The sequence below is a fragment of the Oncorhynchus gorbuscha genome, linkage group LG24 (assembly GCF_021184085.1).
Source record: "Oncorhynchus gorbuscha isolate QuinsamMale2020 ecotype Even-year linkage group LG24, OgorEven_v1.0, whole genome shotgun sequence".
In the NCBI taxonomy this organism is placed as follows: domain Eukaryota; kingdom Metazoa; phylum Chordata; class Actinopteri; order Salmoniformes; family Salmonidae; genus Oncorhynchus; species Oncorhynchus gorbuscha.
The window spans coordinates 15,162,794-15,180,316 of record NC_060196.1 but is presented as its reverse complement, the minus strand read 5'-3'; the positions used below and the strand labels follow the sequence as shown (position 1 = coordinate 15,180,316).

The 17,523-nt window shown below is 47.3% G+C and overlaps 1 protein-coding gene and 1 non-coding gene across 2 annotated transcripts; both read right to left on the bottom strand.

Annotated features, from left to right (window-relative positions):
• Positions 1–642: 642 nt before the first annotated feature.
• On the bottom strand, positions 643–16,824 carry LOC124013322. Its single transcript, XM_046327593.1, has 10 exons — positions 16,730–16,824; positions 9,012–9,115; positions 8,599–8,677; positions 7,606–7,810; positions 6,960–7,031; positions 6,324–6,462; positions 5,409–6,264; positions 4,187–5,013; positions 3,461–3,670; positions 643–3,364 (listed from the first exon to the last, which is right to left on the bottom strand). Exons 1-10 carry the CDS (start codon positions 16,822–16,824, stop codon positions 3,111–3,113), a joined length of 2,841 nt encoding a protein of 946 aa, XP_046183549.1. The 3' UTR covers positions 643–3,110.
• On the bottom strand, positions 11,369–11,444 carry trnaa-ugc. The gene has a single exon. It is a non-coding gene; the product is annotated as a tRNA-Ala (tRNA).
• Positions 16,825–17,523: the final 699 nt, after the last annotated feature.

Here is a 17,523-nt window from a genome sequence, read left to right as displayed (position 1 = left end):
TTACAGGTGGCAGGAGCGACCTGCAAGATTGCCAGTTCTTATCCAGGTTGCAACTTTTGTTTACAACCTCACCTAACATTCTTAACTAATAATATTTATAAATCTGACTGTATACGTTTCAAAAGGGCTCCATTCAATCCATATCGTGGAAATTCAGCTTTGTAGCATGATAGACAATTAAAGGCAATGTTCCCAGTTTGAAATATGAGTTTAAAAAAAATAAAAGACTGGGGGGGACCTGATCCTTGCTCAGCACTCAAGATGCTTTATGAATGCTGGTCTAGTTTTGTTTGATTCCAGGGCAACACTCCCATCTGGTGGTGGAAAAATAAAGCACTTAACATTTTGGAATATGTCCCAATTATTTCTTCTTCTCAATGTGTGCACCTGTTCACTTTCCTTCATGATTAAACTAAATTTGAAAATAAATATTGTGTAAACACCCACTAGCCCATTCATCCACCAAGTCAATGTATTTAGATTTGTGGTAAGTAGTAAACAAGTGTACAATTCAGGAGAAAAAAATATATTATTGGAACGCACTCCTTGTTAGTACATTGAAAGATTCATATTTCAGAAATATGACTTGAACTTTTCATCAGACTCATATAAAACATAACACAAACAAACCAAGCCATTGTGTAGTTTTTACCCCTTTATGTGTTTCTGTGAATATTTACAAAACCATAGGCCTATGTACAATACCAACTCGCAAATGAACAAATAAAAGCTACGGATAAGCACAAACTAACCAGTTTACGTAATGATCTTTTTTTTAATGTACACTGAAACTGGCAAGATGATAGCGTGAAACAATGTAAGATTATATGTGATTAGTTGAATTTATTTAACATATCTGTCGAGAGGCGTTGTGTGGTTTTATTCCAATAAGACAAGATGTCGGGTTACTTGGCGCTCTGATGAACCTACAAAGAAACCTAGCTCTGGTCCGGGGCGTTAGTGCGTCTTGCTGAAGCTAAGAAGGCCGTGATTCAACCCGACCGCGCTTCGCCGGCAATGCACTTTTTAAAAGGCAATGTTCCCGCGTTCGTGGAGACCGCGTGCATGGTCAACTCTGCACGTGTTGGCTTAATCGGAAATTACCTTTCACATGTCAAGCGCGCTATAACGCAAATCTACCAATGATCGGATTGAATGCCGGCCTAAGAGTCAGCAAAACACCCTGGACTAGAGCTTCAAGCAGCCCATCATCTAACTGCAATAAACCATAGAGACTAGAGTAGCTTAAAAAAAAGACTGCTACACTGGTCAGTCTGAAAAGACAAAACGATCAACAAACGACGCAACAACAATGCACGTAATAAAAAAAAGAAGATATATAACACGGCATAGTATTCAGCTATGCTCACGCTTTTGAAAAAAGCCCCCCCAAAAATCACTAAGTAGCATAGAACACACCCAAGTTAAATACGGAACTCTGCACGTCGCAGAAGAATGGCCCGACGGGACAGGCTAATGCGCCTTTTTAAACCGCTTTTAAGAAAACGCATGTGCAACAGGATCAAAATAAAAGAATGATGCCAACAGCAAGAATATACTTGGTATATTTTAGGCAAAAGCAGTATTCAACTTCTGTCTTGTAGTGTCAATTTTGAAGGGAGCAGAAAAGCACCATGCTGACTATAGTGTCTTAGGTAGTCCAAAAAGAAACTTCACAACACATTGATGGTGCCCCCCCCCCCACACTCTAACCCAGGGTCTCTCTAGCGCCGCTCCCGGGGCGCAGGCTTTTTCTCCGGCCCAGCACTAAAACACCTGTTTTAAGTAATGAACTAACCATGGTCTTTCAGTCAGGTCTAGTTTGATCAGGTGAGTTAGTGCTGGGCTGGAACGAAAGCATGCACTCTCCAGGACTGGGTGTTGGGAGACCCTATAACATCTTCTCAGCACTAGAAATACACACACACACTACAGCCTCAAACTCTAACCGTGTCAAGCTTTCTTGTGTTCAGAAACGTCCCTACAACACCCATGAAACACTGGAGTCCAGAAAATCTGAATAGAACAATATGTGGTGTGTTATCATTAACATCATCGTCATTATAACGTTATCATCGTTAACATGGTTCCGTCTCGTTTTGGAGAGAAAACAAAATGAACATGTCCATATACACTGTATAGTATACAGGTTGTGGCAACTCCTACACAGTCACTCCCTCTCTCACTCGCTTTGTCTCAGAGGACTATATATATATATATATATATAAGGGTATCAATAGCTAGGTTTCCATCCAATTGGCGACAGATATTCAAAAATCTGCATCAAAACAATATGTGCATTTTCCCCACCAGAAATGTTTCCATCAAACCGACTGTGCGTGATGACGTAGTGCACATAAAAATACCTTTAGCTGTTCAATTCCCGTGTACCGAATAACATAAAAGTTAAATGGGTTTCCATCAAATTTTCAACTCTGGGTTTCTCACAAAAAGTGTTGTTATATTGTGATGAGTCTGCCCAGTCTGTTATTGGAAAATCGCACAGGCGCAGGTATAGCCTTCCCCTTTGAGAATATTATGGCCAAAAGAGCGAGATTATTTTTATTTGTCAAATGGCAGCCAAACATCGATTATTTCACCAGAATAAAGACCCTGGATATTTCTCGTAAAGTAGCATCAAGCTCATCACCTTGCAACCATCGATATGATGGTTTTTATATCAATATTTGCACATAAAAGCATGTCCACCGACATTTCTCGTGTACTTCACTTTACACACACACAAAGATCCCACCGTGTCTAACGTGTTTTGTTTTGTTGACATTTGGAAAGTTTATCAAAACATTTTCTGCCGTGACATTTTTGACCCGACATGGACTTTTCTGCCATGAAAAGGATGGAAACCTGCTTAATGAGATGTAAGGCTACGTTCCGATACCCACATTAGCGTGCCACTTCGAACACACGGCCACTACATTGCTTCCTTAAGCGTCAACTCTGTTGCACTACAGAGTTGCCCATCAGCACTGCTGTGACGTTACGGAGTTGACCACTCCTCTGATTTGGCTTCCTTCATTCTATGTAGTACGCAAGTGTGGATACTGTGGAGCTGTTGTCGTGACCGTCCATCAGTCTGTCCGTCCGTCTTCTCAGCACACCATGATTGGCGTCCCGTCGTCCTCGCGCCGCTGGTTCTTCTTGAGCAGCTGGATGCGGTTGTGACAGTAGAATTTGATGGCCCGCCAGTCGCGCCGGTTGGTGACCAGCAGCGGGCAGCTCTGCAGGCAGCGCTCGCAGTCGGCCTTGGCGGGCACGCGCAGCTCGGCGATGTTGGAGGTCAGGTGCTCCTCCACGGCGGCGCGCTCCGCGTCTGACCACGGGCGCTTGAGGACGCCGCGTTTGCCTGTGCGGGGAGAGTGTGGGTTAGTACACACAGGGGTGGATCTGTGTAGACATGTCTTTTGGAGTGTGAACACACACACACCTGATTTGGGCCCACCTGAGCCTCTCCTGCGGCCGGGGAGTGAGGGGGAGAGGGGCAATGCGGAGGAGGGCGGGACCTTGAGTTTCCTGGCACGCGGCGTCCTACCGTTAGTCCTGCCCTTCCTCACCATCAGCAGGCTGGGAGGGGCCACCTCGCCCTTCTCCTTCCCCCCTTCGACGTCAGAGTCGCCGTCCGAGTACGAGTCGGCCGAGTTGCCTGACATCACTGTAGGGGGAGAAAGAGAAGGGTCAAATACATGTACATGTTTCTAAACTTTAACTACAGCGCTGGTCCTCATCATACTAAAGGGCAGTCCAAAATGAACAATCATTGTGAGATGACTCTAAACTGTTTAACCCCCTAGAGTCGATTGGCGCATTTCTGCGTCAATCGAAGTAACATAATGAACAAATCCCCATCAAAATGTCCGTTTACGCTAGAGAGAACTTTTTCTTTCGCCGATGTCGCACTTCCGCATCTGCGGTGAAAGGTGGCAGAGCCAGAGTGGTGACCAGAGTGAGTCAGACCATGAGACATGCGGAAAATCGGTCTTCTCAAGAAAACATCCGATCAGTTTGACTGACCGCTAACCTTTCTCTAACGGTCATCATGCTTTGTTCCATTATATCAAGCAGGTTGAATCGAGCGCACTTAATACACAGTAAAGGAGAGAAAAATAACTCCACTTCTAGCTTGACTAGTCAGGTCTGACGTATATGTCAATCCTCAGGTTCTCCTTACCGTCAAGCTCTAGACAGATGTGGTGGAGGCTCATCCCCCGGAACAGCACGCCGTCTCTCTCCCCGCACAGCACCACGCGCCCCACTCTACCCATCAGCCCCGGGTCCTGGCCAATCCCGCCGCAGCTCTGCGTCACGTGGTACTCGCGCTCCAGGAAGTGTTCCAGGCGCTCTATGGCGTTCCCGCCCGGCTGTCCTGGCTCCTCCCCCTCGCCGAGCAATAGCAGCTGCGTCAAGATGGCGACCTGGCGCCGGACGCGCGTCTGGGTGAGGGCGCGGGGGTTCCGGGTGCCGCTGGAGCGGGCCAGACTCCGGAGGAGGTCGGTGCCCCGGAGGGGGGTGGCTGGAGAGTGGTACGGCCGGGCGAAAACGTACGGGTTCTGGGGATCGACGCCGACATCTTGCCTGGTCTGGAGGAGGAGTTCCAGACATGGTTCGCAGTGCGGTGGCAGGATTAGAGGCTGGACTCTTCCTCGTTTGCCCTGGACACCTACTCGAGGCAAATGCGGAAGCACGAGACGCTCAAAGGGCGAAAGCGATGCCTCCAGGGGTGTGAGGGCGGGTGGGGCGCCGGGGGGCACCGGCACGGGGCACTGGGGGGTGACACGGGCGCGGTATTCGGCTATGACCAGTTTGGAGACCTCGCACTCACGGCGACGATTGTAGAGGATGAGCAGGGCGAGGGAGGAGTGGCACAGGAGGCGCCAGGCCTCGGCAGATTGGAGCTGGCGGGACAGGGAGAGGAAGGCAGAGTGCTGGAGCCTGCGGAGGTAGAGAACCAGGGAAGACAGGGAGGAGAGGAGGGGCAGCATGTGGAGACGGCCCGAACTGAGGGAGGGAGAGGGAGGGAAGAAAAGAAAGAGAGAGGGGAGAGAGATTAGTTTCAATTGCAGGTGTCAGTTATTCATTTATTCAACGCACAATTACAACAGGGAAAAATGTTTTCAAAGTATCTACTATCCTCATTACCTTTATTGTAACGATAACATCACATTAGCAGTTTGAAGTTACTTTTAAGCCAGTCTCAGTTGATTTGATTTTAGTAATCTAATTTGAGCATGCTAAAAGCATTCCCACTGTTTTACATCCACCAATGCAGAAGCTAAGTAGCAGTTCAGTTTGCTGATACATCAACTATTTCTCACTATCCATTTGATGAGGTGAATTTGTCATTTAGGTGAACTAGTCCTTTAACGGAGTACCAACCCCCCCACAGCACTCACCTTAACAACTCCTTCTCCTTCTCTTCGGCTCCACTGTCGTCTTCCATCATTCCTCTCTCCTCCTCCTCTTCTTCATTTTCATCCTCTTTAGGCAGCCGCTCCACCTCTTTGGGCGTCTGCTGAAAGACGTGGGGACAAGCCGCCTCTGCCTCTTCTTTGGGCCTCGCAACCGCCACTTCCACCAGGTCGTTCTCCTCTTCCTCCTCCTCTTTTTCCTTCTTCACTTTGCGCAGTCCCGCCTTTCTGGGCGGGGTCACAGCCACCGGGGGCGGGCTTCTCTTCAGAACGGACACGGCCACGGCACTGCGTCCTCGGGGCGGTGTCAACACCAGGGGGGAGGAGTTTCTCCCGACGGCAGAGGAAGGGGACTGGGCGGTGGTGGCGGAGGGACGTTGAGGAGACAGGGAGAGCGCAGCGGCTGCGGCGCCCCCCTGTGGTGGCTTGTGGGAATTTTGCTCCGCTCCTGACGCCGCCGATGATGACAGAGGTTGCTGCTCGGACTGAGCGTGGTGTGCGGCGTGTGCGGCCGCCAGGTGGGGCATAAATCGCTCGATAAGCGCGGCGCGGATCTCGGGCTGGTTGGGGTGGTGTTTGTCCAGGTGGCGCCCCAGTGAGCGGAAGTGACGCCCGCAGTAAGCGCAGCTCAGCTTCTGCGGGGGCACGCCCATGCCAACCCCCCTGGCGATGTTAATACTGATGTTCGCCGTCGTGTTGGGCCCCAATGGAGCAGGGGATTTGAACAGAGAAGGGCGAGGAGAGGTGGAGGAGGAGGAGGAGGGAGGAGGGGGAGAAGGTGAGGGGGCGATATGAAGTGGAGAGGGGGGCGGCCCGGGGACGTCCTGTGAGGGGTGGTCCTCTTTTTGGAGGGGGTGGTGGTCCGGCGGCGTTTGCGGCGGCGAGGTGTGCGTCTCTGACTCCCGTCCTCGCCCCCCTCATTCTGGGGATCCGAGTCGCTGGCATTGGAGTGGGAGAGGGGGGAGGAAGAGGGGGAAAGGGGCCAGGAAGGGGTGAGGTAGTCCTGGGCTGAGAGAGAGGGGGGCACGGACTCTTCCTCCTGGGAGCGAGAGATGAGTAGTGTTTGAGCCAGTTGTGTGAGTAGAGTACAGACAAGTGACATAAGACAGACTGTTTAGAGCAGTGGTTCTCAACCCTGGTCCTGGGGAACCAAAGGGGTGCCCATTTTTTGATTTTCCTTAGCACTGCACACACACCTGATTCAAAGCTTGAAGCATTGATGATGAGTTGATCATTTGAATCAGCTTTGTAGTACTAAGGTAAAAACTAAAAGGTTGCACCCCTTTGGGTCCCCAGGACCAGGGTTGAGAACCACTGGTTTAGAGTGTCTGTCAACGGTGGGTGTGTGAATGAGGAGTGTCCATTTAGAGCGCTGAGTGAGCAACACTAGTATGTTACAACGCTTAGAATCCTATAAGGAAAGTGAGTTGAGGGTATAGTAGACAGGCGTATGGAATGTAGACATACAAAGCACGTACACGAGTATAGTATTTAAGTGTTGTACAAACATAGTAGGCAACGGGTGTCTTTTCTAACCTTTTTGATACTGTTGTTCTCAGGGTCGGAGAGACACTCATATCTCCCTGGAGACACCGTACCACGGAAACCCTGGAGGAATATAGGCTCCATTAGCATTCATTGTTATCACCCAGTGCTGTCAATCAGACGGTCAAACGAATAACAGTAGTGCTCCAAAAAGCACTAGATACTATAATCAGTCAGATACAGTAGTCAGCCAAGGTGAAAATTCCCAGATACCCATGTATTATGGCCCAACAAAAATTACTCAACAATTTCTGTGAGAAAAAGAGGATTATTTAACCAGAGTAAAAGTAAACAGCGCAGAAATGTGTTGCACGTGATCCAATCGCTAGTTTCAGTACTTACAACTTGCCTCGGATAACACAAATCATGGATATTGTGGCATACTGTCGATTTCAAAATGTAACTATTTTGTCGTTATTTGGCTCACTACATGTGAAATGTAAGTCATTTATTGAAAACACTATTCACCAAATAGAAAGATGGGTAAACTGCATTTGACAACTATATCCCAGGTTATATCTGTGGCAGCCATCGCTATGGCTACAGTTACTTAGGCTCTAACAGGTACATCGTCATGGTTACTCACCATGGCAACAGTTACTTCGGCTCTCACAGGTATGTCGCCATGGTTACTCACCATAGTGTTGTCTCCCCACTCGGTCAGGCTGTAGTCAACGGTGATCTCCTCTCCTTTGGTGATGTCTCGGATAGCTATGACGACCAGGCGCACCTGGCTCCCACAGTGTACCTCGCGGATGCGGCAGTTTGGAGGAGGGGGGTACATCACCGCCGCCCCCCTGCCCCCGCTGGATCCCTCCTCACCCAGCTCTAAAGACCCACTGCTGAAAGGGGGAGGGAGGAAGAGAGGTGGGGGGAGAGATAGGGAGGGAGAGAGAGAAGGGGTTGGAGGGAGCTAGATCAGCACAAGTGGACCTATGCGTACAAAATCAGCAAAAATAGCAGCTAACACACACACTTTCAATTACACACTGCAACACACACACAGCTACCCCACGCAAAACAGCACAACAATACAAAACATTAGGAACACCTGCTCTTTCCATGAGACTGACCAGGTGACAGCTTTGATCCCATATTGGATGTCACTTCAAATCCACTTCAATCAGAACGGATGAAGGGGAGGAGACAGGTTAAAGAATGATTTTTAAGCCTTGAGACAATTGAGACATGGATTGTGTATGTCTGCCATTCAGAGGGAGAATGGGCAAGATGAAAGATTGCCTTTTGAGCGGGGTATGGTAGTAGGTGCCAGGCGCACCGGTTTGTGTCAAGAGCTGCAATGCTGCTGGGTTTTTCACTCAACAGTTTCCTGTGTGTATGAAGAATGATCCACCACCCAAAAGGACATCCAGCCAACTTGACACAACTGTGGGAAGCATTGGAGTCAACATGGGCGAGCATCCCTTTCGACACTTTCGACACCTTGTACGGCCGGTCAACTCAGTATTAGGAAGGTGCCCTTAATGTTTTGTATTCTACATAACAAAAAACACACACAAACACAACTATACACACATAAAAAAAAATACAAAACGTCATCAAATAAAAAACACATCATAACAAAATAACACCATGAAATGAAATCCCCCACACACACAATCACACTCACCAGATCTGAGCAGGGTCATTGATGTAACATGGTCCATCCAGTGTTGGTCGTTTGTTCTCTGCAGCCTCCTTACCATCACCTGAGAGAAGAGTACAACAGGATTACACACGAGCACACACGCAAATGCACACAGACACACATGCATGACTGCACACACCGAAAGAACACACACACAAGGTCAACAACCTTTCACCCACCTGAACGCATGTGCACGTCACACACCAGTCGCATACGAACACAGTCGCACACACGAACACAAACACACATTTATATATGTCAGCACGCACACACAAACCCCCCTCTTCTACCCATAACACACACAATCATGGATGCATACACTACACAACTATTACACACACACACACACACACACGTGTCAACACAAGAATCATCAATATAGGACAAACACACACCTGGACAGTAGCTGTGTTCGGAGCTGTCCTCCTCATCCTCTGTGACAAAGACTCGGTCGCACACTTTCACCGGCGTTCCCTTCCTTTTCCTCCCACAACCGCGTCTGTGGAACACACACAGGGAGAGAGAGATTCTATCAATTTCATCAATGCCCCAGGAGAACCAATCTTCACATCAATCAAGTAGGAAAAGCAATCAATACACTGATCACCAATTTATTTTACTAGGCAAGTCAGTTAAGAACAATATTTTATTTTCAATGACTGCCTAGGAACAGTGGGTTAACTGCCTTATTCAGGGGCAGAACGACAGATTTGTACCTTGTCAGCTCGGGGATTGAAACTTGCAACCTTTCGGTTACTAGTCCAACGCTCTAATCACTAGGCTACCCTGCCGCCCCACCAATAGGAAGCCAGTCTCAATTTCTGTATCCAACTACTTTCTACCAATAATAACTGAATCATTGATAAAACAATTTTGGATTAATTTAAATTATTTATTGGAAAAATTGCAATTACTTTGGTTTATTTGGGGAAAAAGCTGAATGCTGACTGGGTAGAATTGGATCAAATTCTTACTAGGTAAATTGGTGTTGAAGGGACATTTGTGAATCACAAGCCACAATACAAGACACTGATCCAAGGTCTGTGTTGAGTTTCACTCCACTGCCAGGGATTCAGGATACAGGGATGGTAAACTGATCCAAGATCTGTGACTGCGGTGCAGAGTCTAGCCATAGCGTAAAGCCACTTGTAAGAGCAGTGGATACACTAGGAGCCGATCTGAGCTAATCTTTCTTTGCCTCAATCCTAGCTGTAACCATTCAAATACAAGCACTAGAAACTGGCTTTGGATCAGTGTGATTTAGGGCAGTTTGTCCACACACACACACACACACACACACACACACACACACACACACACACACACACACACACACACACACACACACACACACACACACACACACACACACACACACACACACACACACACACACACACACACACACACACACACACACACACACACACACACACACACACACACACACACACACACACACACACACACACACACACACAGTTTTCTGTAATTCTTTCTATTTTCTCCTTACATGACATTGGAGGCTCTTAAAACTAGGCCATAGGAAGACAGTGCCTTGGTTTCTCAAGTGTTCATTACTGCGTGTGTGTGTGTTTGTGTGTGAGCGAGGGAGAGAGAGACTCTTTGAGCAGAGATATCAACCAGATTCGCTGTCTTTGTATTGATCTGCCCCTTGCTCTCCATCTGGACTCGTGATAACGTGTGTGTGTGTGCGCGCCTGCACTTTCTTGTGTGCACACACACTCCCGTGTGTGTGTGTGTCTGCATGGTCACTCATGTAAACTTGGGCCTAGTTGCTCTTTCTTAAAGTAACAGCCTTCTTTTGAATGCATTTCACCCATTCCCCATTGTGTGAGGTAATTAACATTATCTAGAATGGTAGAGCTATAAGAGGCATTAGCAACAACTGATTTACATACAGTACAGTGGTTTATAGTGTGTGTGTGTGTAGTACAGTACCACAGCCTTTCTAGCCTGGTAAATACCTCAACTTAGGTTACATACACTACATGACCAACAGTATGTGGACACCGGCTCTGCAAACATCTCATTCCAAAATATTGGGCATTAATATGGAGTTGGTCCCCCCTTTGCTGCTGTAACAGCCTCCACCTTTCTGAGAAGGCTTTCCACTAGATGTCGGAACATCGCTGCGGGGACTTGCTTCCATTCACCCACAAGAGCATTAGTGAAGTCAGGCACTGATTTTGGGCGATTAGGCCTGGCTCGCAGTCAGCGTTCCAATTCATCCCAGAGGTGTTCGATGGAGTTGAGGTCAGGGTTCTATGCAGGCCAGTCAAGTTGTTCCACACCGATCTCGACAAGCCATTTCTGTATGGACCTTGATTTGTGCACGGGGGCATTGTCATGCTGAAACATCAAAGGCCCTTCCCCAAACTGTTGCCACACAGAATCGTCTAGAATGTCATTGTATGCTGTAGCATTAAGATTTGCCTTCACTGGAACTAAGGGGCCTAGCCCGAACCATGAAAAACAGCCCCAGAGCATTATTTATCCTACACCAAACTTTACAGTTGGCACTGCACTGGGGCAGGTAGCGTTCTCCCGGCATCCGCCAAACCCAGATTTGTCTGTCGAATTGCCAGATGGTGAAGTGTGATCCACCACTTCAGAGAACTCGTTCCCACTGCCCAATTTACATTTTTTTCTAATTGTAGTCATTTAGAAGATGCTCTTATCCAGTAGTACACAGTAGTGAGTGCATACATTTTCATACTTTTTTTCATACTGCTCCCCTGTGGGAATCAAACCCACAACCCTGGCGTTGCAAGCGCCATGCTCTCCCGACTGAGCCACACGGGAGCTTTACACCACTCCAGCCGACACTTGGCATTGCGCATGGTGATCTTAGGCTTGTGTGTGGCTGCTTGGCCATGGAAACCCTTTCATGAATCACCTGGCGAACAGTTCTTGTGCTGATGTTGCTTCCAGAGGCAGTTTGGAACTCGGTAGTGAGTTTTGCAACCGAGGACAGACGATTTTTACACACTTCATCATTCGGCGGACCGTCCTATGAGCTTGTGTGGCCTAACACTTCGCGGCGGTGACGTTGTTGCTCCTAGACCTTTCCACTTCACAATGACAGCATTTACAGTTGACCAGAGCTGCTCCAGCAGGACAGAAATTTGACGAACTGACTTGTTGGAAAGGTGGCATCCTACGACGGTGCCACGTTGAAAGTCACTGAGCTCTTCAGTAAAGCCATTCTACTGCCAATGTTTGTCTATGGAGACTGCATAGTTGTGTGCTCGATTTTATACACCCGTCAGCAACGGGTGTCGCTGAAATAGCCGAAACCACTAATTGTGTATGTATATATATGTATACATACATATGAAATACACTATATATACATACATACATACATACATACATACATACATACATACATACATACATACATACATACATACATACATACATACATACATACATACATACATACATACATACATACATACATACATACATACATACATACATACATACATACATACATACATACATACATACATACATACATACATACATACATACATACATACATACATACATACATATATATTAGTGTATTTCCTAACCAATTTGTTCCAATGGAATTTTGCTTATTTCACCTTGATGGCTTTATGTGTCTTCAAATACAGCAGGTGGGACAAGTGTAAAATGTTCTACTATGTGTGGTTGTGAATTCTACATGAATCAATGCACTACGACCACACGTTATATAGTGCGCTACTTTTGACCAGGGACCAGTTATGACCACGTCATATCGCCAGTCTCTAGGATTTATCATGACATGTTCACGTAAGCCCAACCAGGTTGAGGAAGTAAGTCCACAGGAGTGTCTCTCTTGGTTATATTCCATTGTGTGTGTGTGTGTGTGTGTGTGTGTGTGGTCTATTCTAGTACTGTCTAATCAGATGTCTCTCTTCTCCATTCCATCTGTCCTTCACTCTATCACTCCCTTTCTCTTCCTCCCATTGATTCTCTCCATTCCCCTATCCCTGCACATCTTTCCCTCTCCTCTCTCCCACAAACAAACACACTCTCACACACACAGCCCTCTGCCTTTGCCAACCCACATACACAAATACACAAACAAGCCCTCACTCAAGACCAACACACACACACACACACACACACACACACACACACACACACACACACATACTGTCTCTGTCACGCACACACACTCCTCCCCCTTGCTCACACACACACTCCCTCCCCCTCTCTAACACACACACACACACACACACACACACACACACACACACACACACACACACACACACACACACACACACACACACACACACACACACACACACACACACACACACACACACACACACACACACACACACACACACACACACACATTCTCTCTTCAGCCAAGCTCACATGCACGCACACACACCCCTCCCCCCTCTCTAAAGCTCACATGCTCTCTCACACACACACACACACTCAATGTCTCCCTCCCTCCCTCTCAAATATCCAAACCCACAGTCTCATGTTCCCTCTCACACACACACACACACACACACACACACACACACACACACACACACACACACACACACACACACACACACACACACACACACACACACACACACACACACACACACACACACACACACACACACACACACACACACACAATCTCCAGAAAACATGCACCATCTCTTTCTCCCATGCATGCACATACATTTTAATACATACACATCCTCTCACACACTACACTAGTCTCCATAAAGCACGCATGCACACTCACACGCAATCCTCTTCGCACACTCTCGCTCCTCCATGGATAACATTCCCTCTACATGCACACACTCCCACCCCCTCTCTCACACACACACACACACACACACACACACACACACACACACACACACACACACACACACACACACACACACACACACACACACACACACACACACACACACACACACACACACACACACACACACACACACACACACACACACACACACACACACACTCCTTCCCTCTTTCATAAACAAAGTAGATGCATAAACACTCTCCTTTCCTCTGTCTCTTACACACAAGCAAACACACTGCCCTTGTCTAAGTCACGCACGCACGCACGCACGCACGCACACACACACACACACACACACACACACACACACACACACACACACACACACACACACACACACACACACACAAACCTTGCCTCTGTATCCCCCTTTCACACACACCCTTCCCTTTTTCTCTCTGCCTGCAGAACACACACACACACACACACACACACACACACACACACACACACACACCCTCCCCCTTCTCCCTCTGCCTCCAGAACAAACACACACAGGCACGCACACACAGACACACACATTCTCTCTCACACACATACACAGACTTTTTTTTCTTCCCCAAGACACACAGACACTCATTCTCCCTCCCTTCTCTGTTTCAAAAACGCACGCAAGCACGCACACACACACACACACACACACACACACACACACACACACACACACACACACACACACACACACACACACACACACACACACACACACACACACACACACACACACACACACACACACACACACACACACACACACACACACACACACACACACACACACACACACACACACTTCCTCACCCTCTCTCCCTCACACACCCTCCCCTTCTCTTTCCCTCTCACACACACCCTCCCTCTTCTTGCTGTCTCCCCTTTAAACACACACACTCTCCCTCTCCTCTGTGTGTGTAACACCCCCCCCTCTCTCTCTCTCTCTCTCTCTCTCTCTCTCTCTCTCTCTCTCTCTCTGTGTAACACACACACCCTCCCCCTCTCTCTGTAACACACACACACCCTCCCCTTCTCTCTTCGTCACAAACACACTCTATCCCTCCATTTCTTAAAGACAGACACACACACTTTTATTCACCAGTCTTCACTGTCAGTTTGTAATAACTAACCAAAAACTAAAATCTCTCACACACAAAATATGATACCAGAAAATATTAGTCTCTTACCATCCTAAAATATTGTTTCTACTTTGAAGACAACACACTACTGGAAAGTCAGAAACACAATTCTCACTCACACACACACACAATATTCCCCTTTGCTTTATCCCTTCTACAAACACACACACACCCACATTTCTTGGTTACACATAAACACACTAGTCCCTCACACACACACACACCACCCCTCTCTCTCCCTCACACACACCTTCCCCCACTAAGCAACACACTATTCCCTCTCCTTCCCTGTACCTCTCTCACACACTTCCCCACTATCTCTCCCTCACACACAAACTCCCCCTTTATTACACAAATATGCTCACCCTCACGTACACACACGTCCTTCAATCTCTCTCACAGCCCTCTCCTCGCACTCTCTCTCCCTAAAAACACACCTTATTTATTTTTCCTCACACTCTCCTCTCTCTCACACAATCTCTGAAAAATACACCTTTCTTCCTCTCCCCTACACACACATTTATTCAATTTCTCCTCTTGCTCTCTCACACACACATGAATACACACACCCTCACTCTCTTAGACACACACACACACACACACACACACACACACACACACACACACACACACACACACACACACACACACACACACACACACACACACACACACACACACACACACACACACAACCACACAACTTCTCCCCTCCTTTCTCTCTCACTCACACACACACACACATACACTCTCATACACACATGCCACCCCCTCTAGCACACACACCACACACTCCCCCTTCTCTCACACACACTGTGCTCATTCCACTCACACACTCTTGTTCTCTTTGTCACACAGTCTCTCCACACAACATGCACCCCCTCCCTCTCTCACACACACACATACTGTCTCTGTCACGCACACACTCTCCCTCTCTCCAACACACACACACTCATCTCCCTCTCTCTAGCACACACTCCCCCTCCCCTCTCACACACACATACTGTCTCTGTCACGCACACACACTCCTCCCCCTTGCTCACACACACACTCCCTCCCCCTCTCTAACACACACACACACACACACACACACACACACACACACACACACACACACACACACACACACACACACACACACACACACACACACACACACACACACACACACACACACACACACACACAGTGCTCGTTCCTTTCTCTCACGCTCTCTCTTCTCCCTGTGTGTGTGAGAGCTCTCTCTTCTCACACACACACACACACACACACACACACACACACACACACACACACACACACACACACACACACACACACACACACACACACACACACACACAGAGAGAGAGAGGCTCTGGTAGCATATAGGACCATAGCAAAAACGAACAAATATATTATATTGGGTTTACTTTTGTTTGTTAAGAGTATCTACTAGTACCGTTTGATAACTCGTTGGTTGGCTAGTAATTCACATACAATTCACATTTGAGAAACATTTGTTAGTTAACTACACAAGTGCAGAAGTTGCTAAATTAGCTAGCTAGCTCGTACAGTTCTCGCACACACGTACAAGCGGGCGCGGAAACACACACACACACACACACACACACACACACACACACACACACACACACACACACACACACACACACACACACACACACACACACACACACACACACACACACACACACACACACACACACACACACACACACACACACACACACACACACACACACACACACACACACACACCTATCAAGCTGCTTTGTGAAGTGGGTAGCAACAAATGAATTATAGTCTAATGAACATTATACTATAATTTATACGGGTTTCTCACACTCTCGCACCGAATAAGTTAATAACGAATGTATTACAACTTTAATTTGTGCATACAATATAGCGTTAGATCACACACACACACACACACACACACACACACACACACACACACACACACACACACACACACACACACACACACACACACACACACACACACACACACACACACACACACCATCTCGCTCGCTCGCGCTGTCACAGTCACTTCAGAAAAATACCTATGGCTACTAATTAACTAACTGACTACAACCCTCACCCCCGAGGCGTCGGCGCCGGTTTGGTTCCCTCTCCGTCGCTGTCCAGTGTCGGTGGCTCCCGGTAGTCGAAGAGCGAGAGTACGGTCTCCGCCATGTTAGCAATCAACTAGTCTTCTCAGTCCCTCTCTCGCTCTCCGGCTCTCTCCACTAGCTCACCCGAAGGTTATTCTAGCCACTCCCATTGCTTCAGAGCGGAGGGATGGGAAAAAAAACAAAAAAAACAACAAGCTACTAAACGACATGTTTAGCTGGTATATAACAAACAAAAAAAATAACATCCATACATTGTGGTAATGGTAGGGTCGTTTTAAAGGGAATATGCTTAGAAGGCTTATTCTTTGGAAGTGCGGTAAAGATTCAACCCTACAGATATACGCATTGGACTCGTCTGAGGAGAGACCATGAAAAAAATAGTCGATGCCTAAATGCCTACCCGTTTCTAGGAGAATAATTGATTAGCTTGATAACTGACTGTAACTGGATGAAGGGGAAACAATGTCTGTCTTTGTCTCTTTCTGGATTTACCTGCGAATTTAAAGACGTTTTCTTGCAAAGAGAGTAATGTTTTACCCTTGCGAGAACTCCCAAGATTTCATCAGAGTTGACTTTAAATTAAACTGCTGAGGCAACTTTATTGTGCTCATTAGCGCCACCTAGTTTATTACCCAACAGCAACGTAATTTACCAGCACCACTATCCAATCTACAGTTTGAGTTATTCTGGTACAATCAGTGGCGAAACAAAACAAAAAAATTGGGATGCATGGTTAAATATAGGTTAAATAAATAAATAA

What these genes read in the sequence shown, in the direction of transcription:
- LOC124013322 (XM_046327593.1), bottom strand. Translation starts at nt 16,824, where the DNA reads ATGGCGGAGACCGTACTCTCGCTCTTCGACTACCGGGAGCCACCGACA. An exon ending in AGAACAACAGTATCAAAAAG is followed by an intron (nt 6,463 to 6,959) that starts GTTAGAAAAGAC and finishes TCTCGCTCCCAG; the next exon opens with GAGGAAGAGTCCGTGCCCCC. An exon ending in CGGCCGCAGGAGAGGCTCAG is followed by an intron (nt 3,365 to 3,460) that starts GTGGGCCCAAAT and finishes CTCCCCGCACAG; the next exon opens with GCAAACGCGGCGTCCTCAAG.